This window comes from Cadophora gregata (assembly GCF_030347475.1).
Source record: "Cadophora gregata isolate MNR1 chromosome Unknown scaffold_1, whole genome shotgun sequence".
In the NCBI taxonomy this organism is placed as follows: Eukaryota; Fungi; Ascomycota; class Leotiomycetes; order Helotiales; family Ploettnerulaceae; genus Cadophora; species Cadophora gregata.
In genome coordinates, this window is record NW_026695924.1 from 197,654 (window position 1) to 209,907 (window position 12,254).

A 12,254-nucleotide genomic window follows, 5' to 3' on the forward strand; every position below is an offset into this window, starting at 1 on the left:
ATCAAGATCAAAAATGAAAACATCTGGATGGTTATTATTGATGTATGAGTCTTGATCATTGAGATATGTAGGAACCGAACAGCCGCAAAAGCACATTCTCTTCCTATCCGGCACAAAAGACAATCTTGTCTCCTAGAGTAGGCCTCACGCAGCCAGACCAGCTTCCCCCATGGCCAACTTACTCGCTTTCTCCTTCTCCACAAACCTCAGTGGTCTATAAACTGGATCCCACATCTGCTCTCTAATCCACTCCTCCAGCAACTCATCCTCCTCGGGAATTCCCTTCTCAGTAGCCAATCCCTCCTGCACAGCCTGTTTAATGACCTCCCTTGCAATACGCACGCTAATCTCCCTAACATTGACAACATCCGGCAGTAATCCCTTATTGGGATCTTTGAGCGCTGGAGACTGCGCAGCAAGTGCTTTGACGGCCGCAACGAGCATTTTATCGGAGAGGAGTTTGGACCGGGAAAGGACGCAGCCGAGGCCTATGCCAGGGAAACAGGTGCTGTTGTTGCATTCTGCGACTTCGTATTCGCGGCCTTGGTAATTTACAGGTGGGAAAGGAGAGCCAGTTGCGATGAGCGCTTTGCCTTGCGTCCATTCGTTGATGTCTTCTGGGCTAGCTTCGTGGAGACGAGTGGGGTTTGAAAGTGGAAAGATAATGGGTCTCTCAACATGGGAGGCCATTTCTTGGACGACTTTCTTGGTGAAGGATTTTGGTCGAGTGGAGGTGCCGATTAGGACGTGTGGGTGAACTTCCTGGATTACGGAGAGCAAGTCATCGTGCTTCTTACCTTGCCATTCAGAGTCCTTGCGTGCGTAGGGAATTTGTGCGTTGGTGAGCTTAGAGTCGTGGCTTTTGAGGAGCAGACCAGGTTTATCGACACACCAGATTTGCAAGGCAGCTTCCTCTTTGCTTTTACCAGTGTCGGCAGCGATAGCGTCGCGAACTTGGTCAGCAATTCCAGTTCCTGCTGAGCCGGAGCCAAAAACAACCATACGCAAGTCCGAGAGTTTGAGGTTGAACACGTGGAGACCAGCGAGCATGGCAGCGAGGGTCACACAGCCTGTTCCTTGGACATCATCATTGAAGCAAGGGATTGAGGGACGATAGCGGTCGAGGATTCGGCGGGCTATCCAAATTAGTTTCAGTCATTTGTAAATGAACGAGGTACTTACCATTTGGTAGGCCAAAATCCTCGAAATGGATGTAGGCTTTAGGATACAGATTTCTAGCAGACTGGACGAACTTGTCTACAAAGTCATCATACCTCTTGCCTCTGACTCTTGGTTGTCTGAGACCAAGATAGAGCTCGTCGTCGAGAAGTTCTTTGTTATCGGTTCCGCAATCGAGGACGACAGGCAGAGTTCGATTAGGGTGGATTCCAGCGCACAGGGTAGTGAGGACTAGCTTGGCTACGGAGATTAAAATACCACCTACTCCTTGATCGCCAATTCCGAGGATCTCTTCGCCGTCTGGATGGAGTTAGCATATGTATTGAGGAGAGGTTATGCCTCGAACCTGTGACGACAATGTAATCGATGTCCTCTGGTCCTCCCCATTGGGCGAGGTCGTCATGAACGCGGTCGATATCGTTGATGTTGAGGAAACAACCCTCTGGACGACGGAAGAGACGGGAGTAGTTCTGAATAGCGTCTCCTTCAGTGGGTGTGTAGATGATTGAGAACATCTCTTTCAGGTGGTCTTGGATTAGCTATGGACAGTTAGCCGTTTCCGCCCTTGTAGCAAATGGAAAGATTTGACACAAGAAGCAGCTACAGCAACAGTTCCATGAGAACGCAGTCAGTCCCACTGATTGTTACATGTTCGCATATTGATGCTTATCACCAGAGGAGGTCGGGCATTTGCACGTGACGATCCATCTCACGTGCAGTACCAGCAACCGTAGTGGAAAAGCAAATGGGTCTGGATATGACAGGAAACAGTAGTACTAAGAATTCAAATCCTCTAGGAATCATGCCCCAAGCCAGAAGAAGCAAATACCACTCACCCTAAAATACAACACCTGATTCTGCTCCGCCAGACTCGTCATGAACGTGTTCTTCGCCAAATCATCCTGCCTGGAAGAATACTGCTGATAAGCCCTCTTCACCTGCTCATCCAGCGTGGAAACATGTTGTGGGAGCAGGCCGGTGAGTTTGAACTTCTGGCGCTCTTCGGATGGGAATCCGGCGCCTTTGTTAAAGTAGGGGGTGTTGAGGAGGGCAGATCTGGTTAGGGCGCAGTCTTGGGGACCGCTGGTGCTGAGGGGGAGGTGGGTGAAGCGTGTGTTGGTTGCTTTGTGGTGGGAGGACATTTTTGAGAGTTTTGGCAGGGGAGTTGGGCTTGGAGGATGAGATGTGGACATAATATGTAGAGGAGAGGGGAATGCAGAAGCTGTGGAGGCTTGACGAGCAAAAGATTGGAATGGAAGTCTCTCAAGAAAGTGAGGGAAACGAAGATTAATATAATCTAGGAATGAACAACTAAAGACAACAGCTGTATTTAATGTCAGAAAGGAAGGATGAGGCACTATTCTTCTCGATATGCACTTGCTATTTTGGATGTGCTGAGTGTACTCTCCAGTCACCAATGACATCCAACACAGTAGCCGCCAATGACGTTACAGTGCGGGAAGCGACGGATCGCGATGCTTGATTTGACCTGTTGAAATGGCTTCTTCAAACGTATCTTCACGGTCGAGAACAATTATGAATACACAAATACTTATGAGTTACCTAGATATCAGTTGGCTTACAACAAAAAGTCATATATTTTTCCCACGTCCTTGTCGTCACGTGGGATAGCATTCCCACTCGTAAAGAACGAATGGTACTTAACAGCGTGCAGAGAATATATATCTTCCATGAAATGTAGGTACGCAAGGAGCCACACTCCTGTAGAGCTCTCGTGAAGAGTAGGAGTATGGACTATGAAGGTCCTGTAGTTGGTCTGGCAGCGATCCTCTATGGAGGGACAATTCAAATTCCGAAGAATGAGAATCAACCCTCTTCCCAATCTCCATTCGGTCTCTACACAAGACGCGCAGATACCGAAAGGCTTCCCGAAGGAAGTCTCATTTCCTTGCCACGAAGGCTGAGTGATTGATCAAGGTGGTGCGGGTGGAAAGGAGGGAAGTTAGAAGAATGAAAGAAAGGATACAAGGCAGCAAACAGGTACAAGTACGCATGGATGCGTAGGAAATACTGATGAAGCCGACTATTACGATGCCAGTGCAACTCAGGTAGCATATTGCTTACCACCTCAAGTCCAAAAGCACTTTCGACTGATTGGATTGAGGCATTTCCAGTATCGTGAAAGTTTCTGAAGGTCAAGGTTGAATTCAGATTCGCGAAAATTGCAATTTAAGGTTTCACGGCGCTATGGTTAATCCGGCCTAGTGGACTCGGATAAAGATCGACTCTCAGCCGCCTCGCGAAGCAGCAATCCCTTTCTCCACCATTCTTTCTACACGACCACCATCCAAAACACCACCACCCTATCACGAACACGTCGCAAATCAGTCGCAGATCGAAATAATGGTCGGCAAGAAGAAGCGTGGGCACCCCGATGTCGAGGAGGTACTTTCACGTCCCTGGTGCTATTACTGTGAGTTTCTGCCCATCCCTCGATCGAGCGTCAACATCCAGCTAACGTGTCACAGGTGAGCGTGATTTCGATGACCTTAAGATCCTCATCTCCCATCAGAAGGCTAAGCACTTTAAATGCGAAAGATGTGGTCGCCGACTGAACACTGCAGGAGGTAAGTCCTCCCCTGTCGCAATCAATGCGTCGGGTCGATGCTAACGATGTCACAGGACTCTCCGTCCACATGAATCAGGTCCATAAGGAGACCCTCACGAGTGTCGACAATTCGCTGCCGAACAGACAAGGGTTGGAGGTGGAAATATTTGGTATGGAAGGTATCCCGGAAGATGTTGCCCAAGCACATAATCAGCGCATCATTGCAGGTTTCTACCAAGCACAAGCCGAGCGACAAGCTGCGACCGGGAATCCAGGACCTGGGGCGCAGAATGGAGGACAAGCAAAAAAGCCTAAGTTCGAATCTCCTGCAGAGTTGAAGAAACGGTTGGCAGAACACAAAGCTCGAAAGGCAGAACAAGCTGCGAATGGCGACAGTGGAGGCAATACGCCGATGATGGATCCTGCTCAGAACAGCCCTCTAGGCCACAGCCCAGGTTCATTTGTGAGTTATGTATCCATTCAGATCTGCAGACTTTGCTAATCATTTACAGAATGCTTCCCCATTTCCTCCTCCACAAGCCGGTTACGGCGCAACACAAGGTGCGGGTTATGGATCGTTTTCACAAGAGCCTTATACACAACCAACGGCAGCTTACCAACAGCCTCCCTATCAACCCCCCTTCTCTGGCCCTCCTGGCCAAGCACCATATCAACCTGCTTACTCTCCACCACAACAATTTCCCCCTACTCAATCCTTTCCTCAATACCAACCGCCATCATATGGAGCAGGTTCGCCGCCTGGCTCGTTTGGCGGCTATCAGGGTCCACCATCACACACTCCTCCACAACTTGGAGGATTACCAAATCGTCCGCCTAGTCTCCCACCTGCTCCAGGTCTGCCACAGCGACCCTCATTCACAGCACCTGCACTGCCGGCACATCAAATGCAACAGACGCATCAAGCTCCACCTCCGTCAGGTAATTGGGGAAGCAATGGTTGGAAAGGACCAGAACAGAACACAGCTATGTCATCAGCTTATCCTCACCCTCAAGGTTTTCCTGGAACTTATCCGACTAACGCTTCCTCGGCGGATGACCTGGTATCAGGCGCCGCTAGAGAAGCTGATGACATTGACGAGCTCATCAGGATGGCTGAGGCAGGTATAAAACCTCCGAAGAAGGGAGAAACACCGGCACCAGTTCAAGCTTCAGAAGCTACACCTACACCTACACCTGCACCCGCGCCTGCACCCGAAGTCAAGTCCGATGCTACTGAGAAGCCCGAGCAGAGCGAGAAGAAGTCGAAGAAGGAGAAGCCGATTAAGATGATATATTCCGACAACGAATTGAGTCCAGAGGAGAGGATGGCTAAGATGCCAAGGTACGCATTCGTCCCTGATGGAAAGACTGAATCATCACTTGTCGAGGCTGCTACGGTTCCAGGTGTTGCTGGTCCTGTTGATGCATAATCGGGGACGGGAGAAGAAAGGGAAATCCGCAAGTCAATCGACTTCCATTTGTCTCCCATCGGCGAATGTCGTTCATCGTACATATTTTCGGTTTTTCGGGATTGTCACAAGACAGCGGCGACACGACATGGTTGGGATATAGGGGGAGCTGGAACCAGCTAAGTCATTCGCTATTCGACCCTATCAACGATTCCGCCGTTCATTGACTCAGTTCGCCTTGCTGGTAAGTTTACAGGTGACAGGGACACAGTTCATAGGTGGGAAGCATTGATTCTTTTGGGGGCGCTACAGATGCATATAGGAGAGCTTTTGGATTGTGTTAAGCTCAGAGAATACTAAAGCTTAAAGCTTGCTTGTCTCGTGCTTGTTGTGGTTAGCACGAAGTCAAAAGTTGCTAAGCATGACCCCGCTGTATTTTATGCTTTGAATCAGAAGTTGACCTAGTTGAGCTGAGAAGAAATGGTTTAGTTCTGGTTAGGTAAGTTTTGGGTAAATCCACAAGGTAACTTACAGCTTCGGGTATGCTTTCAGGCTGAATGCACCTCGTCTCTCTCTTGAACAACCTGGGCTTTGTTTTACCCCGCGTAATATTTATCCCGAGCTCCGCACCCCTCATTCCCAAAAGTGGGCTCTCGGTTAATAGGACAATACCGCTACCTACCTACCTGTCAGTCATGCAAGGTACAGCACACCAGCAACATATTATCCAGCTTCCTTTGATAAAATGGGATTGATGCTCGATGTTGCACTTAGTTGCTTCCGTTGAACCGGGCGATCGATCCTTTTACTGCATGTTATATTGGGTGGACTGGTCTGTTTCCAGGCTGTAAACCGCCGGCTCTTCTGGCAGATAGACCCACGCTGGGAGTGCTACGCTGCACTGCGTTGGAAGTTGGGACGAATGCAGTATGCAATGTGAGGTAAGGTAGGTGAGGTAGGACAAGGATATTCCATACCTTACCCATGGTTCTTCTCCGCTCTCGAGATCTTCGCTTTGAAAATGCTATTTATCCTGCTGGGCATGGCGCGTTGGTAAAGTCATGAGCCATACTTGTAACTTTCATTTATACAAAATGACCTCGTTCCCCTCGTCGGTCTTCTCCTAGTCCTTCTTTCTTACTTCCCCTCGATCCTCCTCCTCTCTTTCCTTTCCTTCCCGGTTTGTTTTGATCGCTACGCCAATCACCTCCGTATTGGCAACGTCAACCAACCTTTGAAGCAACAATGAGAGGGCTCTCCCTCCCTTTCCTGGCCCTCACTGGGCTCCTCTCCCGAGTCTCAGCACTCGGCCAATCCTCCCCGGTGACAACAGAATCAGGCTCAAGTTCCAGTGGACTACTGAAACTAGCAGGCGGAGGAGTCAATGGCCAAATCCTACTCAGCGCCGATGACTGGTGGGGAGTTCTCCGCGCAGCGCAGGATCTAGCGGGGGATTTTGGGAAGATTACTGGGAAGAACTTGACGTTGGGGAATTGGGTTGGGGCAGGTGGTGGGAATGGGACTGGGAATGGGACGAAAACCGCGAGTAGGGGAGGTTTGGAAAGAGGGCTGGATTTGAGTGAGAGGAGTGAGGTTGAGAAGAGGGAATGGAGCGCGCCTCCTATGGGGAAGAGTGTCCCTACCGTTGCGCCGTCGTGGGAGAGTAAACATCGGAGTCCGCCGAAGAGTGGAGATCATGAGGCTGTGGCTAAAGATGCAAAGGCGGAAGGGACGACGGTCTACTATACATATCAGCCTGTGACGAGCTTTGTGAACGTACGTACAATATCCCTGTTCCAAACATTACCTCAATGCTTCGTTGATTCAAGAGAAGAGGATTCGGCTAACACTTACCGTGTGAAATTAACAGTACACCCTCGGCCCCTCACAAAACTTCACCGGTCCCACCCTCCTCACCAAATCCACTTCCAAGACCGTCATAATCGCCGGCACAATCTCCAAATCCTCACTGATCGACTCTCTCATCTCATCCGGCAAGTTAGACGTATCCCCAATAAAGGGGAAATGGGAGTCCTTCATCAGCCAAGTCATCACATCACCTATCCCAGGTGTCGATAAAGCGTTGGTTATTGCGGGGAGCGATTTGAGAGGTACGGTGTATGGGTTGTATGATGTGAGTGAGGGTATGGGTGTGAGTCCGTGGTATTGGTGGGCGGATGTGCCGGTTAAGAGGAGGAGTGGTGTTTGGGCCAAGGAGGGGAGGAAGATTCAGGGAGCGCCGAGCGTGAAATATAGGGGGATTTTTATTAACGATGAGCAGCCGGGGTTGACGAATTGGGCGAAGTGAGTTACTCTTTTCTGTTTCCTTCCTTTATTTTTCTCTTCTGGTTTGTCAGACTTGTTAGTTGGAAGAGCAGGAGTTGATATCTTGCAGTGATAACTACGAGAGAGGCAAGTGGGGACCGGGCTTCAACCATTACTATCACCCGAGAGTGTTCGAGCTGTTGTTGAGATTGAGAGCGAATTACTTCTGGCCGGCTATGTGGGGTTCTATGTTCAACGTGGATGATACTGCGAACCAGCCGCTAGCTGACGCATTCGGTATTGTGATGGGGAGTAGTCATACTGGTATGTTCAGTTCGCTCGGGAAATCGATCATGAAGGGTTGGACTGATTATGAACTTGACAGAACCGATGATGCGAGCTACGAATGAGTGGAACAACTTTGGAAAGCAGTATGGTGGCAGTGGTGTGTGGTAAGTTGGCCTGGGGAAATGGCCTCGGACATCTTGTGAAGTGCTTATGATATTTGCGCAGGGCTTACGATTCGAACAATGCCTCTATCAAACCATTCTTCAAATACGGCGCTCAAAGAGCTGCTCCCTACGCAGCCAGCAGTCTCTTCACCGTCGCAATGCGTGGTAGTCACGATACCTCGATTCCCCTAGTCGATAGCGAAGCCGTCGTCGTTCTCGAGAACGTCGTCAAAGCACAGCGGGAGATCCTCACTGATGTCTTCCCCAACACAAACGTCAGTGATATCCCACAAATGTGGTGTCTATACAAGGAGGTGCAAAGTTACTACGAGCAACTTGGTTTGACGGTGCCAGAGGATATCACGCTCTTGTGGACGGATGACAATTTTGGGAATATTCGACGACTGCCGCTTGCGAATGAGACCTCGAGGAGTGGCGGGGCGGGTGTGTATTATCATGTTGATTATGTGGGGGACCCAAGGAGTTATAAGTGGATTAATACAATTCAGCTTTCCAAGACAGTCGAACAGGTAAGTGCATTTGGATTGTTTAGTGAGCGTGGCTGCTAGAGACTAATTCATACAGATGCAACTTGCGTATGCCCGCCAAGCGGATCGCATTTGGATTCTCAATGTTGGAGACCTCAAAGCCCTCGAGATTCCTATTAACCACTTTTTGGACCTTGCTTATGATACTCCAAAGTGGGGATATGACAGCACGCCCACCTGGATCAAGCTCTGGGCTACCCGCGAGTTCGGCGCTGAACGTTCTGATGCTATCTCTTCTATCGTCGACCGTTATGGAATGTACGCCGCTCGAAGGAAGTATGAACTTCTGGATCCAAGCTTCTACAGTATTCTCAATTATAACGAAGCCGATGCCATTCTAGCTCAGTGGGAGAAGTTGGCGGATGATGCACAGGGTGTATATGACGATCTCGACAGAAGCGCCAAGCCAGCATTCTATGAGCTGGTGTTGCAACCTGTTTTAGGCGGGCAAACTGTCAATCAGATTTATATTTGGGCGGCGAAGAATGCGCACTGGACTATCCAGAAGAGGAACTCAGCGAATGATGCTGCGATGGATGTGCTGAAGGCCTTCAAGAAGGACGCGCAGCTTACGGCTAGGTATCATGAGTTGTTGGATGGGAAGTGGAATCATATTTTGGATCGTAAGTTGCTGACACTTTATACTTCGATTATGGGACCTGGACTGATGTTTGTAGAAACCCATCTTGGCTACTCGGGATACTGGCAACAACCGATGCGCAATACCGCACCCCCTCTATCCTTTGTTCAGGAACTCGAGACTTCACTGGCAGGGAGTATTGGTGTCGGCGTGGAAGCCAGCAACGCGACAGTAGCGGGTGACGATGCGTACCATGCAAACTCTGGAGGCACACTCGTCCTTCCACCTATGGATCCCTACGGTCCCAAGACTCGATGGATAGATATGTTCGCTCGTGGAGTTTCAGGCTGTCAATGGACTCTGTCGCCATGGTCACCCTACGTGCTCCTCTCTCAAAAGACTGGATACGCCGGTGGCAATAACGGAACTGATACACGAGTCCACGTGTCCATCGACTGGGCGAAGGCACCTGCAGCACCTAACACCACGACAGTTAACATCAATGTGACGTCCTCGTGCGGAAAAGGCTGGGGCAACTACAATGCCCCCATGATCCAAGTCCCCGTCACCAATGTCGCCGCACCATCAGACTTCACAGGGTTCGTAGAAAGCGACAAACACATCTCCATCGAAGCAGAGCATTCATCTCGCAACACGGCCGTCAAAGGCGTCTCATACATCACTCTCCCATCCCATGGCCGCACTCTCTCAGGAGTGACTCTCATGCCCGTCCTCGCACCCAGCCAACCAGCTGGGACAGGCCCCGTCCTCGAATACGACATCTACACCTTCACCAACACATCCGTTGCCAACGTGACGCTGCTTCTCTCCCCCTCACTCAACCAAAACGGCGGAGACCGTCCCCTTAAATACGGCATTGCATTCGACTCGGAAACACCCCAAGTCAAGCAGTTCGTCGGGAACTGGACAGGTGGTGGGTCGCCTCCAGGCTGGCTAGGCGCAGTGTCTGATTCAGTGTGGGGGATGACTGCGAGCGGGAATACGACTACCACGAAGCATGATTTGAGTAAGACTGGGAAACACACGTTGAAGATTTGGGCGGTGGAGCCGGGTGTGATTTTCCAGAAGATCATCATTGATTTTGGCGGAGTGAGAGCGAGTTATTTGGGGCCGCCGGAGAGTTTTAGGAGTGGTGTTGATAAGGTTGGGACATACAAAGGGGAGAACTTTGCGGGGGTGGAGGTTAGGGATGTTGTTTCTACGGGGTAGTTTTGGTATGTGGTTTTGGGGATGATGGAGTGGAGATGATATGATGAGAATTGTGAGGGGAGCATACTTATGCTTCTAGTGTTAATACTTATTCTTTATTGTTTCGAGGGTACTGCCCCTGCCGCCTCACACTCGTTGCGTTCCTCGCTTCGTTGCTGTCACCTCGCAAAGACGAGCCACGAGTACCTTGGTATAGAATATTCTCTACGACTGCCAAATGGGTCAAGGTCGAAGCCTGGTGACAAAGGAGTCACCCAATTGTGAAAGCTGCATCGAGAGTCTGCCAGTCAAAACAGCAGGTATCAATGATAGAAGTGAAAGCTCGGGACTCGGGATGTCTCCTAAAAATGGGAATCTCGCTAAACCTCACGTGCATGGCCAAGGGCCAAAACAATCATCCCGTCTTGCCAAGGGCCAAGATACCAAGAACTATTCATCCGAAGCTGTTCGAAGATCACTGGAGGAAAAAAGACATTCCGCTTCATCAGCGGGAATACATACAAATCTGGGGAAGAATGTGCATCTGGACGCCACATGGTCGCTGCTTGATTTTGGATGGAGATGATGTTGAGGTTTTGGATTCGGGAATTCTCGAAACTGTATGGTACACATCAATTCAGTTGGCTACATCGAGGGCTTTGGCTTACCTTTCAATTTTAGAGCTTAAAAGATTGACATCTAAGAAACTTCAAGATTGGCTTTGTAAGCTGTAGCTTGTTTTGTCTGGAGCTGGGGCACCAAGTGGCTAGAGCAATTCTGAGTTTACGGGGTTGGGAAGATCGTCCCATCCCAGCGAAAGCCGGAATATCTTCTTTAAATAATATGCCCCTCATTGCTCAACCCCGGAAAAACTTCAGTGGAACAGCGTCTATGAAATCTGGAGAGCTCCGATCTTACTCCAGATTCAACGACAGCCCACAAAAACCAGGAACCCACATGCCCCTCTCGTCTAGCTGGGGTCATGAACGGTGTGGCTGCAAGGAGTCTTACTCATTGGTGCCCACAGGCGAATACCAAAAGCGAGGCTAATATCACTAACCACAACCATGACATTGAACCGTCACGCATACGAAGGTACTGCACTTCATTTAATCGTCAACTTTTCCGTCTTGGCTCTTCAGGGCAGCTCCAAGTTCAAACAGCAAACAGCTATCGATTTTCAGGTCATCTTCCTGCAGTTCCCTTTCGCTCGTCCACTGCATGCACTTGATCCCTGGTTGTGCAGTCAATGACCTCTTTCACAGAGACGGAGGAATCTATCTCTGGAAATGATCACTGGTGTTAGCTTACCAGCTCCCTGCAGGAACCTGGGTATGATGGCATTGTCGAAGCTCTCCCTGTCTGTCCCCAGAAAAAAAGTATAAGAGACATCATGAGCTCCCAGCTTTTAGACTTGCATCCCTATCCTTGATCAGTTGAGCAAGTTTGTACTACCAGCCAGCTCGAATTCAATATGAAGTTTCTTCAAGGTCTCGCTGCTTTGTGCAGTTTTGCAACTGTCTCAGCACAGGCATGCAATGCGGATAACTGTCTTCGAGCTATGCGCTCACCGGAGCGTATTGCTGAGGCAAGAGCTTTCTGTGGGACATATGCGACGACAACAGCTTCGATTCCAGCTTTCGCCACTTCAGCTTGTACAGGTGATACTGCGAGCCGTGTGAGCAGTGCCTGCGCCTGCATTGCTACTACAGCTTCTGCAACTTCGGTAAGTACTATCTGTGAGCTATTGGAAAGTTCGATTGAATGCCGCGTGCTAATTGAACTAATTCTTAGACTGCAGCTCCCACAGCACCAAGTTGCGGTCCCGATGCTACATACCCGGCCATTCCACTCCCATCTGGAGCTTTTGATCTCGTGGGATATGCCAAAGAGAACCCAATTGGACCTGTCAGTGGTGGAGCCGGAGGACCAACAACCACAATCTCTGCTGGAAGCACAGCTGCCAACTCTGCTTTGATCGCGGCTGTCACAGTACCTTCAATAAAGCAACTACGTGTTTCAAGAGCTGACAATATTTAGGGA

The 12,254-nt window shown here is 49.7% G+C and overlaps 3 protein-coding genes across 4 annotated transcripts; 2 read left to right on the forward strand and 1 right to left on the reverse strand.

Moving 5' to 3' along the window:
- Position 1: 1 nt before the first annotated feature.
- On the reverse strand, positions 2–3,381 carry MAE1_1 (NAD-dependent malic enzyme, mitochondrial). 2 transcript variants are annotated; one of them, XM_058493172.1, is made up of 4 exons: positions 2,016–3,381; positions 1,526–1,718; positions 1,183–1,479; positions 2–1,136 (listed from the first exon to the last, which is right to left on the reverse strand). In XM_058493172.1, exons 1-4 carry the CDS (start codon positions 2,601–2,603, stop codon positions 145–147), a joined length of 2,070 nt encoding a protein of 689 aa, XP_058363372.1. In that variant the 5' UTR covers positions 2,604–3,381; the 3' UTR covers positions 2–144. The 2 variants fall into 2 exon arrangements, with proteins under 2 accessions (XP_058363372.1, XP_058363373.1); XM_058493173.1 differs by having other exon boundaries at positions 1,526–3,381.
- Positions 3,382–3,543: 162 nt separating this feature from the next.
- On the forward strand, positions 3,544–5,178 carry ONS95_000036 (uncharacterized protein; the record flags this gene model as incomplete). Its single annotated transcript, XM_058493174.1, has 4 exons — positions 3,544–3,613; positions 3,669–3,767; positions 3,823–4,211; positions 4,261–5,178. The coding sequence occupies 4 exons, from the start codon at positions 3,544–3,546 to the stop codon at positions 5,176–5,178; spliced, it is 1,476 nt and encodes a 491-aa protein (XP_058363374.1).
- Positions 5,179–6,402: 1,224 nt separating this feature from the next.
- Positions 6,403–10,232, forward strand: ONS95_000037 (uncharacterized protein; the record flags this gene model as incomplete). Its single annotated transcript, XM_058493175.1, has 7 exons — positions 6,403–6,933; positions 7,028–7,461; positions 7,553–7,746; positions 7,808–7,874; positions 7,936–8,404; positions 8,460–9,045; positions 9,100–10,232. The coding sequence occupies 7 exons, from the start codon at positions 6,403–6,405 to the stop codon at positions 10,230–10,232; spliced, it is 3,414 nt and encodes a 1,137-aa protein (XP_058363375.1).
- Positions 10,233–12,254: the final 2,022 nt, after the last annotated feature.